At 42.3% G+C, this 27103-nt stretch overlaps 1 protein-coding gene across 1 annotated transcript in view; it reads left to right on the forward strand.

The window, feature by feature from the left end:
* The first annotated feature begins 835 nt into the window (after positions 1-835).
* The window catches only part of ddx21 (DEAD (Asp-Glu-Ala-Asp) box helicase 21), a 31782-nt gene continuing 5514 nt past the window's right edge, over positions 836-27103 (forward strand). Inside the window, exons 1-13 of the mRNA XM_060841820.1 lie at positions 836-998; positions 1214-1468; positions 3063-3138; positions 6988-7166; positions 9578-9695; positions 14557-14742; positions 16817-16962; positions 19288-19437; positions 20246-20407; positions 20917-21036; positions 22596-22669; positions 23114-23273; positions 24663-24797. Of these exons, the coding sequence (XP_060697803.1) occupies positions 909-998; positions 1214-1468; positions 3063-3138; positions 6988-7166; positions 9578-9695; positions 14557-14742; positions 16817-16962; positions 19288-19437; positions 20246-20407; positions 20917-21036; positions 22596-22669; positions 23114-23273; positions 24663-24797 (1851 nt within the window). The 5' untranslated portion in view covers positions 836-908. The remainder of the gene's footprint in view (positions 999-1213; positions 1469-3062; positions 3139-6987; positions 7167-9577; positions 9696-14556; positions 14743-16816; positions 16963-19287; positions 19438-20245; positions 20408-20916; positions 21037-22595; positions 22670-23113; positions 23274-24662; positions 24798-27103) is intronic.

The raw sequence follows: 27103 nt of genomic DNA on the forward strand, positions 1-27103 counted from the left end.
TTGGCTATTCACCCTAGCCATGCCCCTCATGATTTTATGAATCTCTATAAGATCACCTCTCAGCCTCCGATGGTCCAGGAAAAAAGCTCCAGCCTATTTGGCCTCTCCTTATAACTCAAACCCTCCAGTCCCAGCAACATCCTTGTAAGTCTTTTGTGCACCCTCTCAAGTTTAACGAATTGTTTCCTATAGAAGGGCAACCAGAATTGTACACTAAATTCCAAAAGTGGATTCACCAATGTCTTGTACAGCAGCAAAATGACATCCCAACTCAGTGTTCTGACCAATTAAGGCAAGACTGTTCAGTGTTTCGTTTGTACCTAATAGCTTTTGTATCTCGGGGTAATCTCCTTGTGTACACTTAAGGCTGAAATAGATTATCGATCAGGAAGTGTATCGAGGGTTACTGGGAAAGAGCAATGGAATGGAAGTGAGGAACATGGATCGGATCAGACACAATCCTATTGAATGGTGGAGTAGGCTCAAGAAGCCGAAGGACTTATCCTGTTCCTATTTCTTATAGTGATTTATTTTGTTTTGTGACTTATTTCAGCTAAGAATACAGTATTACATATGTTCTGTGCAATGTTTAACTATTCATGGCTTTTTCCAATCAAAAACAGTCTAGAAAAACCCTATTCAGGCCTTAACATTTATTTGCATGGGAAACAATGGTGCGCTTAATGTTGAAGTTTTATGAATTGCAATCCCAATTATTAAAGCGAGGACTTAAATGGACTGAGGGACTGGAGCGAGCCTGCAGTACTGGAGTAAGCAGGAGAGGCGCTGTCTCTGGAGGCCTCCGCCTCTACGCTGTATGTTGACGCTGCCACCGCCGCCCCCTCTTTCCGGCCGGTTCCGCTCCGCCCGGTCACTCGGAGCCGCGTGTCCTGTTGTAGGTTCGAGAAATGCCGGCTCGACTCAGCCCTCAGCCCGAGGACCCGGAGCCCACGATGGAAGCCGAGTCTGTCAGCAGGAAATCACACAAGAAAAGCAAGGTGAGGGCAGCGGCGGGCTCCACGATACACCCGGTCTCCTGGGTAGGCCTAAGCCTCGGACTTGGAGTAGATTCTGTCCGGGAGAACCGCAGGCTCAGGGCCCTTTTTTGTGTTCGGATGCTGCTGGGGATGGAGGGACTGGGTGGGGTGGGGAAGTGAAGAGTGCGAACTTAGGGTCATCTTTCTGCTTCTCACCTACTGTTGTTTAATTGTAGAAAGAGAAGAGGAAACATTCCGAGAAAAGCGAGCTCAAAAAGGCCAAGCACCGGGAGAATGGCGAGTTCGACGAAGGAGAAAGTGAACTTAAGCCTCCGAAAGCAAAAAAGCACAAGAGCGAGGATCATGAGGACAGGGATGCCAGTCGGGGCCGAAAGTCTGAGAAAAACGGGGTGGTGAAAGAACCGAAGCAGGAAACGGCCCCGCGCTCCAGCGATGATTCCAGTCAATATTCCGAGGGGGAGATCGAGGAGGTGAGAGTATCCACCTTCAGGAGTTAGCTCCACGTTGGCTGGTTCACGGCCGCCTGCTCATTCGCCGCCGTGACATATTTCACATTGGCGACGGTTCCTGGTGATCGGGTCTCGTTTCCCCGCGGTCCTGGAGGAACGTTTCTTATTGTTCCAGTGAACCATGAACATTTGACATATTACTGGGAACAGGGGGAGAGACGTTTCTCGTCCTCCTGGGGAAATGCCTCCCTCGCGTTTCCAAATAAAAGGGGGAACTTGACCCATGTTTCTCGGTGAGGGCGGGGAATTTCCGCGGAAGTGGGGGCTTCCTCGCCTTCCCGGATAGAGGGGTGAGCCGTTTCCACGTTCCAGAGGAAGGGTGGGGGCGTCTTTTCAGCGTGTGTGGTGAAAAGGGCATTGGTGACCGCAGTTTCAAAAGTTAAATACGAAATACACTGAGCTCCGCCTTCCTCAGGGTTTTCAATGATAATTGGCACGATGGGTCAAGAGTTTGGATGAGGTGCTGTTGGTAGGGATGTGATGACATCTCGTAGAATACATTCAGTAGAACGCAGAAGCCTGTGGGCTCCCAGTTATTGAAATGTCACTTACAAGCAACAGACTTTGATTTCATTAATGTTTGGCCTCTATTTAAAAAAAAAACTAGCCAAAGCTTTACTTGTCACAATATCCCAGCTGGAATCCTTGCTGACACTCTACTGGTGCTAAGACCAGTCTCAAATTAACAGCTTTGTTTATTTTCATTTAAAAACTGGGTTCTAATAGTTTCGGGTGGATTGTGAGTTTAAGATTAACAAATGTATCTCAACTGTGGGAGGTTTTATTTTGTATCCAGAATCACAGGTCAAAAAGTACAGTTTTTCAGTGAAAAATTTGTTTGAACTTGCCATCCACCTTCCTGGTTGTTGCTTCAAACCGGGTGCCATCTGATGGCTTCATCTCGTACCTTTTTAAGTTGCTGTCAGTCTTTATCCATGATGTGGAAGTGCCAGTTTTTTTGTTTGATTCTTTTTGCTACAAATTCTATGTCTTATGATCCTGCTCCACAGCTACCTGATGAAGGAGCAGTGCTCCAAAAGCTACTGCTTCCAAATAAACCTGTTGAACCAAAATCTGGTGTTGTGATTTTTAATCTCATCCATGTTGTGGAAGTGCTGGTTTTGAAATGGGTTGGACGAGGTCAAAAATCGCACAACACTAGGTTATAGTCCAACAGGTTTGTGTGAAAACACAAGCCTTCAGAGCTCACTTCTTCAAGAGCTTCATCTCTGGTCTGAATCCTTCATTCTGGTGAGAGGGGTTTCTTTGCATTCAAGAATGTCACTTCGGTGAATTGGCGTTATTTCAATTCTTGGGGTGTCTTGTAGTAGCAAAGATTCTTCTTGGGGAAGTGCAGGGGAAGAGGTCTCTCACAGTAGATTGAATGCAGAGGACAGGCTAAAGATAAAGAGGAACTCTCAGGACGTGGTGGGAGTTGAGAGATTTGAAATGAAACAAACTGCCCTGACCAAACCAGGGTACTCGGTCACCAATGCCCAGAATATCTTTTAACCTGCAATGGTGAAGTACTTGAAATAGTTTTGATGTTTTATAGGAACTGACTCCAGAACAGAAAGAAGGAGCCTTTTCAAACTTCAGGATTTCTCAAGAAACAATTGATCTACTAAAGGGTGTGTGAGATTTTTTTTCCCTTTGGAGATACAGATCCCCATGGTGGTCTTCTGTAAGAGAGTTTCCGATTCAATATTTTCCAACTGATAGGGGTATCTATATAGTCAACTGTTCAATCTTTGTTTTTCAATAGATTTTTATTGCCTGGAATCCCTGTTCTTGATAGTTTCAGAGATGTTATTCAAAAGGCACGAGGATGTGAAATTTGGCCTTCTCTCTGTCCTGTATTTGTGTACTCACTGAAGTTGGGTTTTTCACTGTCCACGATTTGACGGTGTCTCTGAAGCTTATTCATCAGCTGGGATTTGGTATCTGACCCCAATGTTGCTATGCCAGATTTCTTTTTAATTGAGACTCATGGGGTCCCTGGTGATTTCTTTCTCTGCTGTATGGTCAACAGCACTTTCAAATGGGGGATGAAGCCTCTTGGTCAGGTTCAATTTGTTCTTTTTCCAGGTATTACTTTTTATTCACTAGTCTGATGATTAATTCCCAATTCCACTAATTCAGAGTTTTGGAACGAGTTGGTAGTACAGTACGTAGGAACCTCAATTATCTGTCATTCGATTATACGGCAATATCGCAAGGCCTCAATGCTCGGCTAAACTGTTATGTCATTCAATTATCTGAAATTCGCTTAACCAAATGCAATACTGCTCGTCAATGTCCTTCGGATAATTGAGGTTCCTCGGTAATTAGCTTTTATCAGTGCGGGGTATCTGTTGTGCCCAGATCTTCTGGAGTTTTATTTGCACATCTGGCGGAGACGGTTATAAAGAATTGTCCCTGCAGCATGGGGTAAATGGCACTAGCAATGTTGGGATTTTACCTTTGAAGCATTTCATGGGCATGTGCAGTTTTGACTGATCTGTTTGCATGCTTTGCTGAAGAAACACTGTTAAAATCAGGCAATGAATGATGCAAGGGTTTTGAGGGTGGTGTTATAGTCTTGATGATTGTGAGAATATAGTTTCAGGGCATGGTGAGTGTGTAATAGAGGGATTCAGCTGAGGCAATGTTGCTGGAGTTGGGTATTTTAATTTTCTAGGAGAAAGTGAGGATTGCAGATGCTGGAGATCAGAGCTGAAAATGTGTTGCTATAAAAGCGCAGCAGGTCAGGCAGCATCCAAGGAGCAGGAGAATCGACGTTTCGGGCATAAGTCCTTCAGGAGGGCTCATGAAGGAGGACTCATGCCCGAAACATCGACTCTCCTGCTCGGAAACTGCCTGACCTGCTGCGCTTTTCCAGCAACACATTTTCAGCTATTTTAATTTTCTATTGATTTGGAGAAGCCAAATAGCTTGAATAAAATCCTAGAGCTTTCCAGCACAGAGGAGCCCATTGGCCAAAAGTGCCTGCATAAACATTTTGATAGAAGTGCCATTTCAATTCTATTCCCTTTCTCTTTTCCTGGAGCTCTGCAGTCTTTTTTCACTTGGTATAAGTGTCCATTCCCATTTAAAAGTCTCTATTTTAGCTACCTTCACCACTCTTTCAGGCAATGTGTTCCAGATCATAATTCATGGATATAATATTGTTAGACAAGATATAATGGTAATTTCACTGAATGAGTTATCCAGAACTTCAGGCTGATTTTTTTTTTGTACCTTTTAATTTGTCTGAAGCTTCTTACTCAGGGTATTGCAAGAAGCTGTTTCTTCAGATGAAGGACTGCACAGCAACAGCAGTATAATGTGGAAACTGATAGGGCTATTTCGTATGGTCGTAGTGTCCCTACCTTTGATGACAAGAGGCCCTGCTTTGAAGTTCTACCTGCTCCTGAGGTGTAATACCATCTCTGAACAGTCTAATTAGAAAATGCCTGTAACCTGGAAATTTGAGCTGGGCCAGTGAGTGTTGATGTCAAGGAGCACTTCTTTTCATATACGGGGTCATGAAAAACAGAACCCGCACTGCCCAGATGACTGAGGTTAAATTGACAACTTCAGAGCTTGAGGATGGCAGATGTTTATTAGGTAAGGGTGTAAATGACATGGGACAGACAAATATAGACCATCAGAACCCAGATCTCCATTGATCTAATAAAGTGATCTCCTCCAGATATAAGGGGCTCAGGTTCTAAGTTAATTCTCTGAGCTGGTAGGTTTGTTTTCAAACATTTTGTCACCATGCTAAGTAACATCAGTGAGTCTCAGTGTAGCTGGTGTTCTGTTCCGATATCTATTTACCATATACTCTCAAGTAATAGTTGAATTTTTTTGACTACTTTTTTTAAGGTTGAATTTATGGGGTCAACTGTTACATGGATACTACTTTTGAGGGGCTGAAATTCATGTTCATCAAAATTCATGCTGTATCATTAGCAGAGGCCCAACCAATCTCTAAACTAATAAAGAAAGAGAACAAATTATGATAATTTTGAAAACCCAGAGTGGAGGAAAGCAGCAAGTAAACTGGAAGACCAGGAGCAGAGTGGAACAACTGGCAGACTGGAAAGCTGGAGTGGGACATGAAGGCCGGCACACTGACTCAAACATTGATCTGTTTTCTATGAAGAACTAGGGTCGACTTTACGTGAAATATGAAAATTTCCAGGTTATTGGCAAAAATAGGGTGCCAGCTTTAAATGAGATTGACTATTATCCGAGTGTTTACAGTTTGGAACTTGACCTGTTAAGGTGGGTGCCAAGGGGTTAGAGTAGTCTGGTAGTCATGGTAGCCCACAAATCTACCAACACGCTGAAACAACTACTGATAAACCTAAAGGATCCTGTACCAACAACCAACACAATGAATGTCTTTTACAAAATACCCTGCAAGGACTTTAGCAAACTACATCGGACAGACAGGCAGAAAACTAACCATCAGGTTACATGAGCACCAGCTAGCCACCAAAATGCAGGTCCCATCATCATTAGCATCCTTACATACAGATGAAGGAGAACACCACTTCAGCTAGGACAACATATCCGTCCTAGGACAGGCTAAACAGAGACATGCACGGGAATTCCTAGAGGCCTGGCATTCAAACTGGAACTCCATCAATAAATATGTTGATTTGGACTCCATTCACCAACCTCTGAGAAAAAGAACTAGAAATGATATCGCCCACTTTCAAAGACCAAGACACATAAACAGAAAACTGGACAGAACATCAGTGCTTCGCCAGAGGCTCACTGATGATGTTGGGGATGTGTAACCTAGCATGGCGATGAAATATCTTGAGAACAAACCTATTACCTCAGTGAGCAAACATACAACTTGAACCTCAACCTGAGCTGCACAGCTTCTCAAAAACCGCATTCAAGTTTCTGAATGAATTCCTGTTACTAATGTATCTTCCCACCAGTGACATAATATTGTAAACAGTCAACTCTTCACATTGCAGGGGCTCTCTGACTTATAAGCATCTGACTTACAAATGTGATCTTTTATAGGGGTGTAATTTTAAAGTTCCACAATATAAACATTTAGTATGCTTATAAAAGCTACCTTGTATTGTGTTCTGACTTGTGTACAGATTGGCATGTGAACAGCCTGTTTGCAACCTGGGACTGCCTGTATCCAAAATTTGTTTGGTAAACAACGGTCATGGGTTAGAAGTAGACTGGTCTTCAAGACTATAAAATAAGTTTGCATGAGATATAAAATTAGGCCCAGGGTGAGCAAGAGTTAAGCGAGATTACTTCCTGCAGTGCAGGTGGTTCCCAATCTAATTGGTTTTTGCACAACATGAGCACTTGCAACCAGTATTTTTGGGAGATGTGGGTCAGACTTTGTTGTGGGGAGCTAAGCCTGCTTTAAGCACAACGAAATCCCTTGTATCCTTTGTTTTGCCAATTTTGAAATGTTTTGAATTTGTTGCATTCTCTTGTTCACTCTGCAGAACGGGGAGTGACCTACTTGTTTCCAATACAAGCACGGACATTCAACTACATCTATGATGGGAATGACTGTGTGGCTCAGGCCAGGACTGGCACTGGCAAAACTTTCTCCTTTGCAATTCCTTTGGTGGAAAAACTGCAGTCAGAGGGTGTTGACCGGAGGAGAAATCGTCCTCCCAAGGTAATGGAATCTGCAGTCAGTTGCTGGAGTGTAAGATTGAAAGGCAGCATTAGTTCCTCTGTCCAGAAGTGCACTGTACTGCTGTGCATGTGGTGAACACTGGGGTATAAACTCACTGGGTTCAGGTTTGGAAAGTGACGCTCAGAGTGAGGAATGTTGGCGTTATTCGGAGCCTCATTCAGCAGGTCACATGTCTGGGCTGAGAATTTCTTGCACACCTTTACCGTGAAGGGCAGTATGGTTGATCTCCAGCACCCCCACCCCTGTTAAGTGTATTTTGTAATGATTTCTAGTGTTCACATCAACTAATGTAAAAGTCTAAGTGGTCTCCTGTGACTACAAAGGGATCTTGATCAAATGGATCAATGGGCTGGAAAATAGCAGATGGAGTTCAATAGACAATAGGTGCAGGAGTAGACCATTCTGCTCTTCAAGCCAGAGCCACCATTCATTATGATCATGGCTAATCGTCCTCAACCAGTATCCTGTTCCTGCCTTATCCCCATAATCCTTGATTCCACTATCCTTAAGGGCTCTATCCAACTCTTTCTTGAAAGTATCCAGAGACCTGACCTTCACAGCCTTCTGGGGCAGAGCATTCCATACACCCACCACTCTCTAGGTGAAGAAGTTTCTCCTTAACTCTGTTCTAAGTGGCCTACCCCTTATTTTTAAACTCTGTTCTCTGGTTTGGGACTCGCCCATCAGTAGAAAAATGCTTCCTGCCTCCAGCGTGTCCAATCCTTTAATAATCTTATACATCTCAATCACATCCCCTCTCAGCCTTCTAAACTCGAACGTATACAAGCCCAGCGTATATCAATCTGGATAAATGTGAGGTACTGCATTATGGTACAACAAAGAGGGGCTGGACTTGCACAATTAATGTTGGGGCCTTGGGTAGTAGAACAGAGGGACTGAGGCATTTAGGTACATATTCTTTGAAATTTGTGTCACAGGTAAACAGGGTGGTTAAAAAGGCATTTAACATACTTGCCATCATTGCTCAATCGTTTGAATATAGGAATTGAGAAGTCATGTTGAGATTGTGCAGGACATTGAGGCTTCTTCTGGAGCACTCTGTCCAGTTCTGGTTACCCAATTATAAGAAGGATATCGTTTAGCTAAAGAAGGTTCAGAAGAGATTTACCAAAATGTCGATTATGCAAGGTTTGATCATAAAGATAGGCTGGGACAATTTTTTCACTGGAGTTTAGAAGATTGATGTAGAAGTTTATAGAAGTTTATAAAAACATGAGGGATGTAGATAAGGTTAATGGTTGGTGTCTTTTCCCTATGATGGGGATTTCAAGATTGGGGACATATTTTTAAGGTGAGAGAGATTTTAAAAAATAAGCGAGAGGCATGTTTTTTGCACAGACGGTGATTTACATGTGGAATGAACTTCCTGAAGAAGTAGTGAATACAGGTACAGTTACAATATTTAAAAGACATTTGGTTAAGTACATTAATACAAAAGTTTTGGAGGGATGTGGGCCAAATGCAAGTGGAATTAAATTAGTTTAGGATTATGTTCTGCATGGACTGGTTGGACTAAAGGGTCTGTTTCTATGCTGCATGACTCTTTGACTGTATGGGCTCTTCAACTGGAGTGGCTGACTATACCACCATCACTGAGTGTGCTGATGTTTGAAGATTGACTACCTAGTCTGAAGTTTGAGGGTCTGTCAGTGGCTGTGGAATGCATCCCTGCTTAATCCCCTGCCAAATTTACCGACAGATTCTTAATGACTGGCTAGGATGCCCAATCTTGCATTATCAGACTGTGGTAGAGTTGCCACTTCAAACTGAGTTATCAATGGGGATGGTGCACGAAGTTCCTCCTAACTCGTGAGTTGATCTGGCGAATTCATGATCTCTTTTACTGGTACAAATCATTCACCACAGTTTTTTAATTCTTTCTCCAATTTATGTTGATTCCCACTTTTTGTTTGGGGTAGGGATGGGATTCCTGAGCAGTCAGTTGAGATCCCTGTGGGGGACTCTTCAGGTATTGGAGTGGGTATTGAAGGCACTTTTTTGTTTCACTGCCTTTGGTTTTCACATTACTTAACGCTTGGATGCAGAACTGACTCAAAGGTAGAAAACAGAAGGTAGTGGTGGAGGGTTGGTTTTCAGACTGGAGGTCTGTGTCCAGCGTGTGCCACAAGAATTTAAAAGGGACCTGAGGGGCAACTTTTTCATGCAGAGGGTGGTGCGTGTATGGAATGAGCTGCTAGAGGAAATGGTCGACGCTGGTACAATTACAACATTTAAAAGTCATCTGGATGGGTCTATGAATCAGAAAAGTTTAGATGGGACTGTATCAATTTCGGATACTTGGTCAGCATGGACGAGTCAGACCAAAGAGTCTGTGTCTGTGCTGTATAACTCTATTACTTTTTTTCTAGGTCCTTGTGCTCACTCCAACAAGGGAACTGGCAATCCAAGTTGCGAAAGACTTCAAGGATGTAACCAAGAAGCTCGGCGTCGCTTGTTTTTATGGTGGAACAGCATACGCTGGGCAAAGTGAGTGTTTGATATTCTAAGTATTGCTTCCACTGTTTAACAATTGGTAAGATACATCTTGCTCTTCTGGGAGCTGTGTTGGCGTGCAGATTGTTAACATTGATGCTAGTGGGCAAATTTTCCATTAAACCCTTCTGCAAAGCCAACCAGTGAAGGAATAGAGCTGCAACAACTATAAGCTATTCTTGTGTTGTGCATTTGACAGGCTTTTTCATAAGAACATTCTCAAACAATTTAAAATCTATATGCATGAAGGGCATTTTGACATAAGCAATAACTGGCCCAGGAAGGAAGTCTTTGGGAATTTTTTAAAGGAGAAAAGAGAGACAGAGAGAGGAACAGGAGAAAACCATTTAGCTTCTTGAGCCTGTCATATCATTCAGTGAGATCATGGCTGATCTGCTGTCATTATTTTTGTTTTTTTGTCTTATTTGCACCAGTTGCTATTTATAAGGTAGTGTTCCAAACTTCTGCAACTGTTTCTGTGCAAAAGGATTTCATAATCTCACTTCGAGTTTGAGCGCTGATTTCTACTTTTGGCTCTAGAGTCCCTAAACTGTCAGAATATTTCAGGTCTGAAACTGAAAACTAAACACAGCAAGTCCAAGTGTGGTCTAACCAGGTCTTTGTATACATGAAGCACAACTTCTGTATCTTTTTAAATGTAAATGCTAGTAATACGTTCCACCCCTAAGTCACTTTCAACACCACTGTTTCTGACATTTTTCCATTTCAAAACTCCCCCATTTTATTCTTTTAGTCCAAAGGTCTATTTTCAGACATTTCAATCCATTTACTGCAGTTTTGTCCACTCCCTTCAGGGGCCAGTGTTTCACAAAATGTTATGATTCTCTCTGCAATGCTGTCTCTTTATATCATTGGCAAATTTGGATAGGATCTTCTATCCTGTCATTCAGCCATTGCAAGTTTGTTGGTCCCAATGGCCTTTAGCACTGTAGGTTTTCTGTGACCTAAATAATAGGTGAATAATTGAAACCAAAAACACTGAAAGGGAAGCCTGCCAGTTAATGTCTCTGTCACTCACCCATTTTTTTCTGACCAGGCCATCTTCAATTTTGTTAACTTCACCTTGAAGTCGGTCTCTTATGAGGGACTTCAGAAACTCCATTCTTAGTTGTCAGAGATATCCAACTTTTCACATCTATCTGTGTTAATATATCCCTCCTGCAACACCAGTCATCTTTTATATGGAATTTTACCAAATGCTGTCTGGAAATCCAAATATACTATATGGGCAAGATGAAATTGTAGAGGGCATATGGAGAGATTGGAGAGAAACAAGAGAAAACTCTAAAGTTGAATGTGGTAGTGCAGTAGGGAAAAGATGCCAAGGAGTGTATTTCCATTCCACAATTATCCTGAAAATTGAATTGTTTTAAGATGGTTGCAAGAATCAGTAATGCTTTATGTGGTCCAGCTGTTTGTGGTAGTCTGTTGCTGAGCTAGTTATCCACTAATAATGTGATCAAATGGAAGAATGGATTGTGAGTTGGCTTCGTAAAAGAAAGCAGAGAGGGAGTAAAGGCCAGCTGTTCAGAGTGACAGAAGATGGGAAGTGGTGTTTCACAGGGATCAGTGCTGAGATCACTGCTGTTCATAAATTCCATATGGATGATATTTTGAAATTTGTGGATGGCACCAAATTGTGGGTAGGCAAGGAAGAATGGCCAACACTGAGATGGACTGCAAAATGTAGCAGAACACAAATGAGCTTGTCAATGGGCAAATAACTTGGATGTGAAATTTAATGTGTGAGGTTACACATTTTGGTAGGAAGAATAGGGAGGTCACTTACTACTTGAAAGTTATCAGTCCAAGTGGGATAGAGAAACTGAGATAAAAATACATCAATCTCTAAATAGTTTACCACATAGGTTAACAAGGCAGATCTCATGCTGGGCTTTATTTCTAGAGGGATATCATTTAAAAATAATCAAGTGGTACTAAACCTGTAATGAAGATTACATGTTTACACTGTATTTTGGATTACACTGCACTGAGAACACTGTGTGCACTTCTGAGCATCATATTATTGAAAAGGTTATAGAGAAGGGGATGCAGAGATGATTTACAAGAATGATGCCCGAAATGTGTGGGTTTACACACAGGATTTTCAGACCAGGCCTCTTTCTCTAGGAAAAACAAAGGTTTGGGATGACCTAAGAGTGGTCTTTAAAATTCTGGAAAGTTTGGATCGACATGACACAGAGAACGTTTATTCTTGTGGGAAAGAGCATTGCTAGAGGCCCACCATAAGATAGCCATCAAGCAATTCGATTTGGAAACTCTGAAGGAACCTCTCTGTCCAGGGATTGGTGAGAATGTGGAACTTACATGGAATTTTGATGGCATGAATGCTATCAATGTATTTAAACGGAAATTAAATGAGCACATCTAGCTGAGGCATGTAAGATGTTAAATAGGACTGATAAGGTAGATGTAGAGCAGATGTTTTATTCTGTGTGGCAATCTAGAACAAGAGTTTCAGGTTAAATAAGATGAGAAGAAATCACTTCTCTCAAAGGGTCATCAGTCTGTGGATTTTGTTGTCCTAGAATGTGACACTAGGGGAACTCAGTAAATTTGGGGAGGAGAAACCTTTTTAAAAATTTAGTGATGGGTTGAAGGGTTACATAGAGTGGGCAGGAAAGTGGAGTTGAGGCCTAGATGAGATCAGCTTTAATCATTAAATGGCAGAGCAGGATTGAGGCTGAATTGCCTATTCCTGTTCCTATTTCCTATGTATGTGAAAGAAATAGATGGTCACAATTGTAGTTATGTGAAAAATGAAGGGAAGAAACTTGAATGGAGTATCAACATCAACATGGATTGATGAGCTAGAGACCTGTTACTGTGCTTTTTTAGTTTTTGTAAAATTTGGATGCCTTGAACTTAAAAGGAGTAAAACTGAGGATGATATGGAATAACAGGTGAGACCAAGGTATTGTTTTATTGGTGACTAAGGTTTCAAGAGGCAAAATGAGGAGATAGTCGTACACGAAACAGATCCTTTGGTCTAACTTGGCTGACCAGCCCTATTTGCCAGCATTTGGCCCATTTCACTCCAAACCCTTCCTATTTAAATACTCATCTAGATACCTTTTAAATGTTATAATTGTACCCACCTCTATCACTTCCTGTTGCAGCTCATTCCCCTCTGTGAAAAAGGTACCCCTTTGATCTTTCTTTATATCTTTCCCCTCTTATCTAGACCTATTCCCTCTAGTTTTGGACTCCCCCACCCCAAGAAAAAATGCCTTGCCTATTCACCCTATTCAAGCCCCTCATGATATTATGAACCTCTAAGGTCACCCTCAGCCTCCAACTTTCCAGGAAAAATAGCCCCAGCCTGTTCAGCATCTTTCTATATCTCAAACCCGCCGCCCCCCAGTCCCTTGTTAATTTCTTGTGTATCCTCTCAAGTTTAACAATGTAATCTCTATAGAAGGACCTATGATCGTACGATTGATTAAGCAAGCCAGTTATTGCAAAACTCTTAAGTGGAAGATCAGTGGCTAGAGTGCTGCAATGTTCTAAATGTAAATGAATTGGGAGAGAGCTTTCTCCAAGCCAAATAGTGAAGGAAGTGGGATTGCGTCTGATATGGAGAAGAGCTGGAAAAGAGCAAGATGGTGGCCCAAAAAATGTGGGGAAGTTTACATGGAGAGAGAGATTGCATGGGCAGAGGAGGAGGATGAAGTCAAGTGAGAGAAGGGAATGAATTGAGATGCAGGTTCTAATCACTGTGATTACCTGTTTGCTGCAGAGCTTGAGGGAGGAAAACACTGAAGATGTCTTGGTGATGCATGTTTCTTTACACTGGGAAAGGTCGGTCAAAAACAAGAATTCTGAATGAGAGTGGAGAGGGCTGCAAAAGAAAGAGAGGATCCTGAGAGGTAGAGGGAGAAATGAAATTGTGACTTAATGTTCAGGATCAAACCACTACCACAATGGTCTTCAGTGGCATACAGGATAACCAGATAATGAAGCATAATTTAGTGTGGAGCAGCTATTTCACCTCCAACCCCCTTGGGCGTGTGCCAAAACAGTCAAAACAACCAACTGACTTGCCAAGGGCAAGGCTGAATAGGCGATGAGAACTGACCCGCTGGCAGAACCCACTGGGTAGCAGTGGGAGCGATGAGTTAATGGAGAGACAACTACTGGGGTTAAGCCCAAGTAGGCACGCTAGAAGGACAATTCATTTGGATGATTCATCAAATACATGGCAAGTGACAGTGCAGCACAGCACTTCCTCTTTAAACCTCAGCTGTATGACACTGATGAAGATTCTACTAGCTGTGCTAACATACCAACTGTAGCATGAAATGTATCCAAAGTAAACACCCTGAACACTGTTCCATCAAACATCCAGGGGCAGACATAGCACATGTTAGATATCTAAGTTTCTCCCAGTCACCAAAACACAGTACTGTGCTACTGGCCTGACCTATTTCTAGTAGTAACATTGATTCCTCAAAACAAGCAGGCAGGAGTTAGTGTCTCAAAAGCCAGGACTGGAAATTCTGCCCTGGTAGAGACTGGTCATTTTGACTGTAATGGCTTATTAATTTTTTCATGGGATGTTGGCATCACTGGTGAGGCCAGTATTATTTTCTGTCCCTAAGAACATAGTGAAGAGCAGCCACCTTGAATCACGGCACTCCATCTGGTGCAGGTAAACCCAGGATGCTATTTGGAAGTCGCTTTATATAACTGAAAATCTCTCAACTTTCTTAATCCTTGTGAAATAATGGGTAACCTGACTGTGAGAGGAATGTTTCTGGCCTAGTTATGGATGGGATGTGCAAACCGAGTTAAAGGTTGAAATATCTTTTAGTGGACAGCATTCGGAATGGCATTGATATTTTGGTGGGGACGCCTGGGAGGATCAGGGACCATCTACAGAACATGAAAATCGACCTGTCTAAACTGAAGCATGTGGTCCTGGATGAAGTGGACCAAATGTTGGACATGGGCTTTGCTGAACAGGTGGAGGATATTCTGAAAGTTGCATACAAAAAAGGTGAGTCTTTCTGTGTTTTGGCCTCTGATGATTGAATGTTCATGTTTGCTTTTGAAGGGGTATGCTATCCTTAAACAACCTGAGCCTGTACCATTGATGAGAGAGAAAATGTTATGTAGCCAACTGTTATAGATCAGACCAGACCCCCTCAAAACATTTCAAATAGCTCAGACCCTCACTTTGCCCGTTGTTTTAGGCAGGTGTACAGTGGTTATTGCAGCTGTACAACCACTGTGTTTTAAACAAAACAATTTATTTGCTAGATTATCAAATGAAACACAAACAAAAGAGAACAGAATACAGAGTAACATAGCTGAAAATGTGTTGCTGGAATAGCGCAGCAGGTCAGGCAGCATCCAAGGAGCAGGAGAATCGACTTTTCAGGCATGACCCCTTCTTCAGGAACAGCTCTGAAGAAGGGCTCATGCCCGAAACGTCGATTCTCCTGCTCCTTGGACGCTGCCTGACCTGCTGCGCTTCTCCAGCAACACATTTTCAGCTCTGATCTCCAGCATCTGCAGTCCTCACTTTCTCCTACAGAGTAATGTAACCTATCCAACAACCCAGCAGACTATCCCAACTTAATGATGCTGATCTAAATGCTTGCAACAAATCCCACAAACACTGGTTAGTAAAAAGGTAAAATCAAACACAGGGTCTTATAGGACAGCGATGTGGAGGTGCTGGTGTTGGGACAAATTTAAAAATCGCATGACACGTAATAGTCCAACAGGTTTATTTGGAAGTGCAAACTTTCGAAGCACTGCTCCTTTGTCAAGTAGCTAATGGAGTAGGGTCGTGGGACGCAGAATTTATTGCAAAATATCAGTGTCATACGCTGATGCGATATATTGAACAAACTTAGATTGCTGTTAAGGCTTTCATTTTTAGAATGGGTTGCAGGAGAGTGAGAGATGGCAGAGGGACTCAGTGAGGAACATTTTATTTCATGTAGCTGTTTCTTGGACCAGCAGCCTCAAACTAAAGTTACTGCTTGTTTTCAGTGTAACAACCATACTGCTAAAACTAAACTAAACTAAACTAGAGAAGAGCTGAGCGGGGAGAACTGGCCATTTCGCTTGCAAGTGTTTTTAAAACAAAAACATGAAAGCATTCTCAAGTAGATCAACTCCATACATTTCGGAATCTGTATCTTTACGACCTCCTGAAAAAGAACCAAGGACAATCTAACCTCAAAGGAGCAGCAGCATCATCACATAATATCCTTTCGGAAATGTAGACCAATAAATTACATTTATAGAGCATCTTCCATAGTATTAAGATTGGAAGGATTTTAACTTAATTGATCTTTGGATATGAATGTCTTTGACCAGGCTAACACTTATGTCCACCCTTATTCACTCTGCTGATGGTGAGTGACATCTTGAAATGCTTCAGTCCATGGCCTGCTATACTGTTACCAAGGGAGTTCCAGGATTTTGATGCAGCAGCAGTCAAGGAACTGCAATATTGACACACTGTGTGACTTAGGGGAAAAGTTGCAGTTCGATTGGTGCTCCCATACAGCTGCTACCTTTTTCTGTCTAGATGGTAGATATCCCAGATTGGAAGTTACTGCCTTCGTGCTACAAAATGAAGTGAGGAGACATTGGAAAGTTGAGAGGCTGGGGTTAGAGGTAAGGAGGGACCTGCTAGTTGGATGAATACAGGCAGCAAAATTTTGGATTAACTGAAATTTGTGGAGGGTGCGGATTGGAGCCTGGTCAGAAGAGCTTTCCATCAGTTGAGACTAGAGGGTGGGAAGTGCCCTGGATGAGGGAGGGGGGAAACATTATGCACACACCTTCCTTACAAAACCTTATGCAAATTTGGCTGTCAATTCATTTGATGTATTTTTGAGGTCCCTGTGCCGCCAGTTTAGTTGATTTGAGCAGTCTGCCTAATAATCCAAAGCCTGCCCAGTTATAACAAGCAAGAAAATCCTTTCCAGTAGGATATCAGGTCTGAGTCCAGCAATTTGTAATCCATCTATAATTTTGACATTTTTAAATTGTTTTTGATTATCAGTGACTTTATTGATTTAATATTATTTCTACTTTTGCCCTCCAATAAGATTCCAAAGACAATCCTCAAACACTCCTCTTCTCTGCAACGTGCCCTGCCTGGGTTTATCAAGTCGCAAAGAAATACATGAGAGCACAGTACAAACAGGTTGATCTCATTGGAAAACGGACTCAGAGAGCTGCTACAACTGTTGAGGTGGGTTTGAGCATGGGATTCCTGATGAAGGGCTTTTGCCCGAAACGTCGAATTTCCTGTTTCTTGGATGCTGCCTGACCTGCTGCGCTTTAACCAGCAACACATTTTCAGCTCTGATCTCCAGCATCTGCAGACCTCACTTTTTACTTGAGCATGGGAATGTTAGGTTTCAATTCAGAGATCGGTGATCGATTTGAATATATAACTTTTCAGTAGCTTGCAGTGCTATGTCTTTGTCTCTCAGTTAAGAAGGTAGTATATGTAAACTCCAGCTAAACTTGGAGTGTTATAAGATTATTTAAGATAATTACTGTTGTAAGCATAAAGTTAGTTATTGAGTGAGAGACAGAGTGAATATAACTAGAGAAGTACTGAAAATAACTTCAGAGGGAAGGAGACCCCAGCTCAATAAGGCAAGAGGCCTGAGGATCTGGATTTTCAGGTTTACTCTATTGTTGCAATGATAAAATCTGTTTCATCTCTTAGAAGGAATGCTACTAGTTGAGATCAGTTGTAAATGGAACATTAAACACATAATGAAATGTTTTTTTCCTACATAATAAAATGCATCAAAGATAAAAGTCAAAACTAGACTTGACAGTCCTTTCCGCTCTGATCTCTAGTACAGTATCAGATACCCATTACTTAGACTGACCCAGTGTTTACAACAGTGTTGTCAGAGGATTATTTCGCTGATTTCAATCAGGTTACAATGATAAAGCACATCCAAATCCAATATGCTTCAGTTTTGTGATACATGTGTTTGATCTCTATTTTTATATCACCCAGTACATAATCTTAGTGACACCTGTGCTCTACAGGAAGTGTGCCACCTGGAATGGACATGCCCTACTAGTTGATCTAAGATGTATTTTAAGATACTAGATCAGACCAAAATTTGTTTTGGCCCCAAATTCAACCTGGAAATTTTGTTACCTTCCATTTGGGACCAGTAATATTTATTTGATTAAAGCGAACACAATTTGAAATTCCAGTTATTAAGAGAATAAGCCACAAGATTCCAAGCAAATAAATACTTGCTGTACTCTAGTTAAAACAATCAGTCACGCCTATCTATCAAACTGTACAGTAAATGGAAGATACAACTATGGCAAAACTCCCACCATTTCTCGGCAAACTGCCCAGGCACCAGGAAATCTCGAAACAAAATCTGTCTTGCTTTTGAAGAATTTCAGCTCCTGTTTCACAGTTAATCTGATCCCCAGTGGTCAGGAGTTCTGCTGCAACAAAATTGGATAGGTACCCAACCAAAGGATGCACTATTCCACATTTCTGTTTCGTCTTCACCCAAATCAAGATCTTTGGTAGACACTACCGGTTGAGCTGACTTTTCAAGGCATATCCTGTATTGGCTAGGCAGTGCATGCTGTCGTGTAAACACTGGCCCAATTCCAGGTTCTCAGTTCTGTCAACAACTGTGTCATAGTAGCACAAAGCTAACAATTGCATCTGGGGAACCCCAACCTTCTCTGCACCACAGCAACTACATGGAACCATCTCACTTTTCTGTCTGCTTCTGTGGGCTGTCATTACCTCTCATCTTTACAATGCCTAGCAGGTTTCAGGCTCCCTTGACTTGAAGCAAATCAAATGAAAAAATGTATAGGACAGATGTTAGGGGTAGATTCTTTACTCAGCGGGTTGTGAGTTCATGGAATGCCCTGCCAGTAGCAGTGGTGAACTCTCCCTCTTTATGGTCATTTAAGCGGGCATTGGATAAGCATATGGAGGTTATTGGGCTAGTGTAGGTTAGGTAGACTTTGGTCGGCGCAACATCGAGGACCGAAGGGCCTGTACTGCGCTGTATTTTTCTATGTTCTATGAATCACAGAATTATTCCATGCAAAAGGAGACCATTTGGCTCACCATCAACATTGTGTGCATTAGATGTTACAATTTCTAGTCACTGTTGCGCAATGACTAGGTATTTACCCCTAAAGCATCTGTAAAGTACGAAATTTTATTATGACAGTATGAAAGTTTCAGGGTAGGTGTTAATAGGTTTGTTTATAAACCATGCGCATGTAAGACATTTCGGAGCAAGAGAAGGTCAGTGAGGCCGTTGTGCCTGCTCCACTACTTAATGAGATCATCGATAATCTTCTACCGTGACTCACCATTTTGCAGTAACTTCATATTCCTTGGTGATTGTTAATATGTAGGAACCTATCAGTCTAATTTATTTTACCCTTTTTTATAATATGATATTGATTCCTTTATCATGGTTTCAGTATCCCTCAAGTTCTTGGATTCAGATTGAGTTGCATAGACCCTGCAGCTAAAAGCCTTTCTTTTCTTGGCCAGCATTTGGCTATAGCATGTCACTGGACACAGCGAGCGGCAGTCATTGGTGATGTCATCCAGGTTTACAGTGGCAGTCATGGGCGGACTATTATCTTCTGTGAAACAAAGAAGGAAGTAAATGAGCTGGTGGTGAACAACTCAATAAAACAGGTATGGCGTTCTCCCAGTGCTCCTGCCCTGAGTAACACCATGACACATAACAGATTCCTCCCCACTAATAGTGTAACCCACTACCGTGACCGAAAGGTCCCCATCAATATGGTGTCCCAATGTTGGGCAGTGACTTGGCTCCACCAGTACTTTATGCAGTGTGTACAATGACAGACCTGTTCTCACTAATACTGTACTCGAATTTTCCACAGTGATAGTCAAGCCCCATTTGGGCTTAGCAAGGCACCACATTGTTATACTGTAACAGGCCTGATCCCATTAGTAGTGACCCCTAATGTTGTGCAGTGACAAATCTGGTCCTACTGGCAATTTAGCATGCTAATTCACCTGACCCGCACATCTTTGGACTGTGGGAGGAAGACACGGGGAGAACGTGCAAACTCCACACAGTCAGTCGCCTGAGGTGGGAATTGAACCCGGGTCTCTGTGCCACCGTGCTGCCCACAGATCTGTCCTCGACTAGTACTATACCCCTTAAACAGTGATAGATGAATCACTGTCAATAGTATCCCCAATCTTTTTATACAGGGATAGATCTACTAATATTATTTGCTTGGAGACTGCACAGTTCATTTTGTACAGAATCATAGAATCCCACAATATGGAAGCAGGTCATTTGGCACATTAAGTCCACACCAACCCTCCAAAGAGCAGTCCACCCTGTGCAAAACAAGTGCTCCACACCCAAAGGCTAGTTGTTATATTAACCTGTGCAAATGCTATCATTTGTTGGATTGCTGTACATCATCAGCTCATGATCCAAGATTTTGTTTATTTTGTTCTGCAGGATGCTCAGTGTCTTCATGGGGACATTCCACAGAAGCAGAGAGAGATCACCTTGAAGGGTTTCCGGGATGGCTCCTTTGAGGTCCTGGTTGCAACTGATGTGGCTGCTCGTGGCTTGGACATTCCAGAAGTGGACCTAGTAATACAGGGTTGCCCACCAAAGGTAAGTTAGCAATACCATTCAGAGAGATGTCTACTGACCAGTCCCGTTGAAATCTGGTGAATTCTATATGTAATTTATTCAAGTACTGTTTAAATAGTGTCAATATTTCAAACTCCATGTGTCTCCTTTTCCAAATAATGTTCCAAAGAAGTCATTGCACTTGAAACTTTAGCTCTCTCTGTCCCTGTAGAAGTTGCTAGACTAGCTGAGTTGCAACGGTATTTTCAGTTTTAATTTCCAGCATCTGCAGTGTTTTTGTGTTTGTGTAAATGGTGCATGTTTATCAAAATGATTAGACCTAAACTCAGTGTCTAATATTTGAGCTTGTTTCTGATGTATTCCACACACTGTAATGAGCTCAATAATGAGGGAGTTTTCAGGTATTTCATCTGCTCTGCATTCCCCAGAAAGGAATGTGTTATGTTAATGTAACTTAGGGATTTGAGTTGATATGTTTTTCTTTACAGTAAAATTCTCAAATTTTCTAATATGAATAATCATTAATTTAGGATGTGGATTCCTACATTCACCGTTCTGGTCGAACAGGCAGAGCTGGGCGCACAGGGGTTTGCATCTGTTTTTATCAGAGAATGGAGGAGGGCCATCTGAGATTTTTGGAACACAAAGCTGTAAGTGCATTTCAATGTGAAATATGTTATGCGGATTGCTATTGAAAAGTGATGATATCAATGAAACTGTTGCAGTGAATGTGCAGCTGTCATAGCCAGCAGTGGACAGAAGCAATGATTGATATTATAGCACTTGAGTTAGAAGATTAGAACATGGTGGCTCAGTGGTTAGCACTGCTACCTCACAGAGACAGGGACCCGAGTTCAATTCCACCCTTGGGTGATTGTGTGGAGTTTGTACATTCCCCCCATGTCAATGTTTCTTCTGGGTGCTCTGGTTTCCTCCAACAATCCAAAGATGTGCATTGGTGGATTGACCATGCTAAATTGCCCATAGTGTCCAGGGATGTCCAGGGTTCGGTAGATTAGCCATTGTAAGGTACACAGTTGAGTAGGGTGTGGGGATGTCCTCTGAGTGGTTAGTGTGGACTTGATGGGCCAAATGGCCTGCTTCCAGGGATTCTGTGTACAAAACTAGACAGTTAGGAGGCAAGGAGAAATCTTCTTGGATAAATAATTCAATCCTTAACAAAGGACAATTCTTGTCCCCTCTTAGAATTTGCAAAAGTTCCAATGTCTTCTATATCTGTTTAAATCAGAAATTTTGTAGATGTAGAGTCCTGATGCTTGTGTGCTTTGCCACTCAAGATGAGTCATTGTCCATAGCTAGATTCGCTGTGATGTGCAATGCACCTGTGTGCTTGTTCTGTTTTATCGCCTTCGCCATATGTCATTGTTCATTGACACCAATCTGTTAAACTGTAAAGGGCAATCACAAACCTATTTTGTCCCATTCTCAGCAAAGCCCAAATTGTACTTTCCACGAGGACAGTTCAGTCAGCTATGATTCTGTGGATCGGAGGCCAGACCGGGTAAAGACAGCAGATTTCCTTCTCTAAAGGAAAATGACATTGATGAATTAAATGGGTTTTATGGCAGTTGACAATGGTTACCATTGCCAATGCCATGATCTCCGTCAGAAAAGCATATTTTTATATTCATTTTTTAATTTCAAATTTCGCTATTTGTCAAGGTGTGCATGTGAACCTGGGCCACTAGATTTCCAGTTGAGTGACATTTCACTATGCCACTACCTCCCTGATAAATTGTGTGCTGGTTTTGATCACTCTAAGCTTAGGGTCTTGGGTGAGTGAGGCACCTCTTCCCTGATAATGACTAGCTACATCTGCATTAACTAAGCATCAAACACTATGCCTTCCTTATTGTTGAACTCAGCCTGTTTACAACAGACCTACTTGGCATGAACAAATGTGAACCGATATTTTGTTTTACTTGGCTGTTGAGTTTGTTATCTTGAAATGCAGATATTTTCCCACAACACCTGCCCACTGTTTCTACTTTGTCAAATATTGCGCAACTACCTAGATATTTTTCAATATTTATAGCAGATGCATTTATTGTTTTCCCATTTATTGTAAGTAAACAAGGTGAGTAATAATTTCTGGCAAAAATTAAAATAAATCAGAAGGGAAACTGTAGCGTTTGAGATTTTCGCTTTTTTTTCCCCCACAAAAACCTATTGTAATTTGTCTTTGAAGGGGTTGACATTCAAACGTGTTGGAGTTCCAACCGCCGCAGATGTTGTTGAAGCTTCCTGCAAGGACGCTATCCGGTACAGTGTGATTTCAGATTAACATTGCTGGGAAAGGATTGTATTCAGCCAGAGTGGATGAGGAATGCAGTCTTTTAAACAAAGGGAACCTATAAGCAATTTGATGAATAGTAATAGTCCCTAATAATGGGAGGGTAGCACTGGTGGAGGTGTGACGGAGGTCAAAGAGATATTATTTAGAGATTGAGTGGCACAAGACCGGGGCACAACTGGTCTATTCTAGTTTGATGCAGTAAATGTTCAGAGTTTGTGATCTGTGTTGGCCTTCCCTCCATTCAGGGTTGAAAATAAAGCTGAGTAACCTGTAGATGTTAATTGTTAATGACTGGTTTCCAGAAGTTCTGATAATTTGCTGCTTCGTACAATGGGTAGATGGGATGTTGGCTGAGAGGAGATAATTCGTGAATTCCACCAACTGAACCTTGGAACGTTTGTATTTGAAAGGTCTTTGGACTCCATCCCAGCAGCAGCCATTGAGCATTTCCGTCCAGCAGCTGAAAGCCTGATTGAGCAGCGAGGAGCACTGCAAGCTTTGGCTGCTGCTTTGGCACACATCTCAGGGGCAAGGAGCATAGAGCAGCGTTCTCTCCTGAACTCTGATGCGGTAAGTATGTCTGCATTTGCATGCAGTTTCTTCCTTCCTGTGGCATGAACTCTTCCAGTGCATGGTGACTGGTTTCATTTATGACTCAGTATTAGATTGATCATAGTCATATGCGTTGTACTAGGAATCTCACTTGGACAGTGTCACCACCCCTATCCCACCCACAAGCCTGAGAAAGACATACATTAACCAGATTTCATCTCCTATCTCTCTCCCAGATATAGCAGTGGCTGGGCAGGAATAGGATCAAGTTGTACTTTCATCTGCTTGTAAGTGTGGTGGTGGCAGAAACCCTCAACATTTAAGAAGTATTTAGATGTACACTTGTGATGCCAAGACTGAGTCCTGGAAAATGGGATTTAAAATAATTGTCTATTTTGACTTGTGGCAAGTGATGAGTCCGAGAGTCTGTAGATATCTTATGAATCTAAAGTTCGTCACTGATGTGACAAAACTCTAGAACTGAATCCCAGCTGATGTTCTTTTTTTGTTCTGTCATTTAGTAGCTTGCAACACTCATAGTTATGTAGGTGTACCCCAAACTGTCATCCTCCCGTTTCCAGTTTAGACTGTAAGGAGTCTTTGGCCTTTGAATAAAATATCTCATTTCATTTGTATTAAAATGCATTTATCATTTTATCTATGTTCTGCAATTTTGATAATTTCTTGCATTTTGTCATGATTTTTTTCAATGTTAACTGCACCCTAACCCTATTCTGGTCACATCGGCACTTCTGATTTCCAAGTATAAATCATTTTATAGATATGGTGAACATTGTTGACCCAGTACTGGTCCTTAAATTACTACTTTGGATGTTTCCCAGATTCTGCAGATCATTTTTAATTCAATTTGCTATGTATCACTTGCCCTGTGATTTTATGTGCTCTGATCTTTGACTGCTTCATGGTCCCTTATCAAATGTCTTTTGAAGATTCAAAATTACAAGATATTTGGAATTGTGTTTTCTGTATTTCCTGAGCATGCAACAACTAATACTTTCAAATCTTAATATGTTTGAACCAAAAATAGTTGTTGTTTTGATATGTGTGGGTATATTTGTTTGCCTTAATTGGAGATTAGCAATGGGGCAGCATGATGGCTTAGTGGTTAGCACTGCTGCCTCTCAGCACCACGAACCTAAGTTCCAGCCTCACTGAACTGGCTGTGTGGAGTCTGCACATTTTCCCCATGTTTGCATAGGTCTCCTCCCACAGTCCAAAGATGTGCAGATTAGGTGGATTCGCCATGAGAAATGCAGGGTTATGTGATAGGTTATGGGGTGGATCTGGGTGGGATGCTGTTTGGAGGGTGGGTGTGGTCTTGATGGGCTGAATGGCTTGCTTGCACACTGTAGAGATTCCATAATTAATATACTGCTTCTGTCTCAGGGATATACAACAATGGTATTGGCCTGTTCAATAGAACTACACAGTTTGAACCACGCAGTGAGAGCGCTGAAGGAACAACTCGGAGAGAATGTGGAAAACAAAGTGAAAAGGATGCAGTTCCTTAAGGGTAAAATGGTATGTTGACAATCGGACACTTTTTTTTACTGCAACATCAAAAGCCTCTGTGGTCACTGCACTGTGTAGTTGTTGGTAAGGTCATGTTGAAGTTGTACAGGACATTAGTTTGGCCACTTTTGGAACACTGCATGTAATTCTGGTCTCCTTGCTATTGGAAGGATGTTGGTGAAACTTGAAAGGGTTCAGAAAAGATTTACAAGGATGTTGCCAGGGATGGAGGATTTGAGCTTTCAGGAGAAGCTGAATAGAACATGGAACTTTACAGTGCAGTACAGGCCCTTCGGCCCTCGATGTCGCGTCGCCCTGTGAAGCCAATCCAAAGCCCATCCAACCTACGCTACTCCATTCTCGTCCATATGCCTATCCAATGACCATTTAAATGCCCATAAAGTTGGCGACTCTACAACTGTTCCACACCCCTACTTACTGAGTAAAGAAACTACTTCTGACATCTGTCCTATATCTATCACCCCCCAATTTGAAGCTATGATCCCTCGCACTATCCATCACCGTCCTTGATAAAAGACTATCACTGATCACCTGATCTAACCCTCTGATTATCTTAACTCAATTAAGGCACCTCTCCTCCACCTTCACAGCATGGAAACGGACCCCTCGGTCCAACTCATCCAGATATCCCAGCCCAATCAAGTCCCACCTGTCAGCACCCAGCCCATGTCCCTCCAAATACCATCCATCCAAATGCCTCTTAAATGTTGCAATTGTACCAGCCTCCACCACTTCCATACCTGTACCACACTCTGTGTGAATATGTTGCCCCGTAGGTCTCTTTTATATCTTTTCCCCCCTCACCCTAAACCTATGCCCTCTAGTTCTGGACTCCCTGACCCCAGGGAAAAGACTTTGTCTATTTACTCTATCCGTGTCCCTCATAATTTTGTAAACCTCTATAAGGTCACCCCTCAGCCTCTGACGCTCCAGGGAAAACAGCCCCAGCCTATTCAGCGTCTCCCTATAGCTCAAATCTTCCAACCCTGATAAATCTTTTCTGAACCCTTTTAAGTTTCATAACATTTTTCTGATAGGAAGGAGATCAGAATTGCACTCAATATTCCAACAGTGGCCTAACCAATGTCCTGTACAGCCGCAACATGACCTCCCAACTGCTGTACTCAGTACTCTGACCAATAAAGGAAAGTATACCAAACACCACCTTTGTTATCCTATCTACCTGCGACTCCATTTTCAAGGAGCTGTGAACCTGCACTCCAAGGTCTCTTTGTTTGGCAACACTCCCTAGGATCTTACCATTAAGTGGAAAAGTCCTGCTAAGATTTGCTTTCCCAGGAGTACAGCACCTCGCATTTATCTGAATCAAATTCCCATCTGCCACTTCTCAGCCCACTGGTCTATCTGGTCAAGGTTCTGTTGTAATCTGAGGTAACCCTCTTTGCTGTCCACCACACCTCCAATTTTGGTGTCATCTGCAAACCTACTAACTGTACCTCTTATTCTCGCATCCAAATCATTTATATAAATGTCAAAATGGAGTTGTGACACTCCATTAGTCACAGGCCTCCAGTCTGAAAAACAACCCTCCACCTTCTACCTTTCCCTCAACCTTTCCTCATAAGACCTTCCCTCCATACCAGGCAACATCCTAATAAATCTCCTCTGAACCCTTTCCAGAGCTTAGTGTGCGGCACAGTGGTTAGCACTGCTGCCTCACAGCGCCTGAGACCCGGGTTCAATTCCCGACTCCCATGACTGAATGTGTGGAGTTTGCACGTTCTCCCTGTGTCTGCATGGGTTTCCTCCGGGTGCTCCGGTTTCCTCCCACAGTCCAAAGATGTGCGGGTCAGGTGAATTAGCCATGCTAAATTGCCTGTAGTGTTAGGTAAGGGGTAAATGTAGGGGTATGGGTGGGTTGCGCTTCGGCGGGTCGGTGTGGACTTGTTGGGCCGAAGGGCCTGTTTCCACACTGTAAGTAATCTAATCTAAGCTTCCATATCCTTCCAGTAATGCGGTGACCAGAACGGCACACCATACTCCCAAGTGCGGCCGCATCAGAGTTTTGCTCAGCTGCAGCATGAGCTCGTGGTTCCGAAACTCGATCCCTCTTTAACTGACAAAGACTAACACAGCGTATGCCTTTAATAGCCCTATCAACCTGTTTGGCAACTTTGAGTGATCTATGTACATGCACACACTCTCTCTGCTAAACTACCAAGAATCTTGCCATTCACCCAATACTCTGCATTCCTGTTACTCCTTCCAAACTGAATCACACTTTTCTGCATTAAACTACATTTGCTACCCCTCAGCCCAGTTCTGCAGCTTAC

This window comes from Hemiscyllium ocellatum, chromosome 22, assembly GCF_020745735.1.
Source record: "Hemiscyllium ocellatum isolate sHemOce1 chromosome 22, sHemOce1.pat.X.cur, whole genome shotgun sequence".
Taxonomy (NCBI): Eukaryota; Metazoa; Chordata; class Chondrichthyes; order Orectolobiformes; family Hemiscylliidae; genus Hemiscyllium; species Hemiscyllium ocellatum.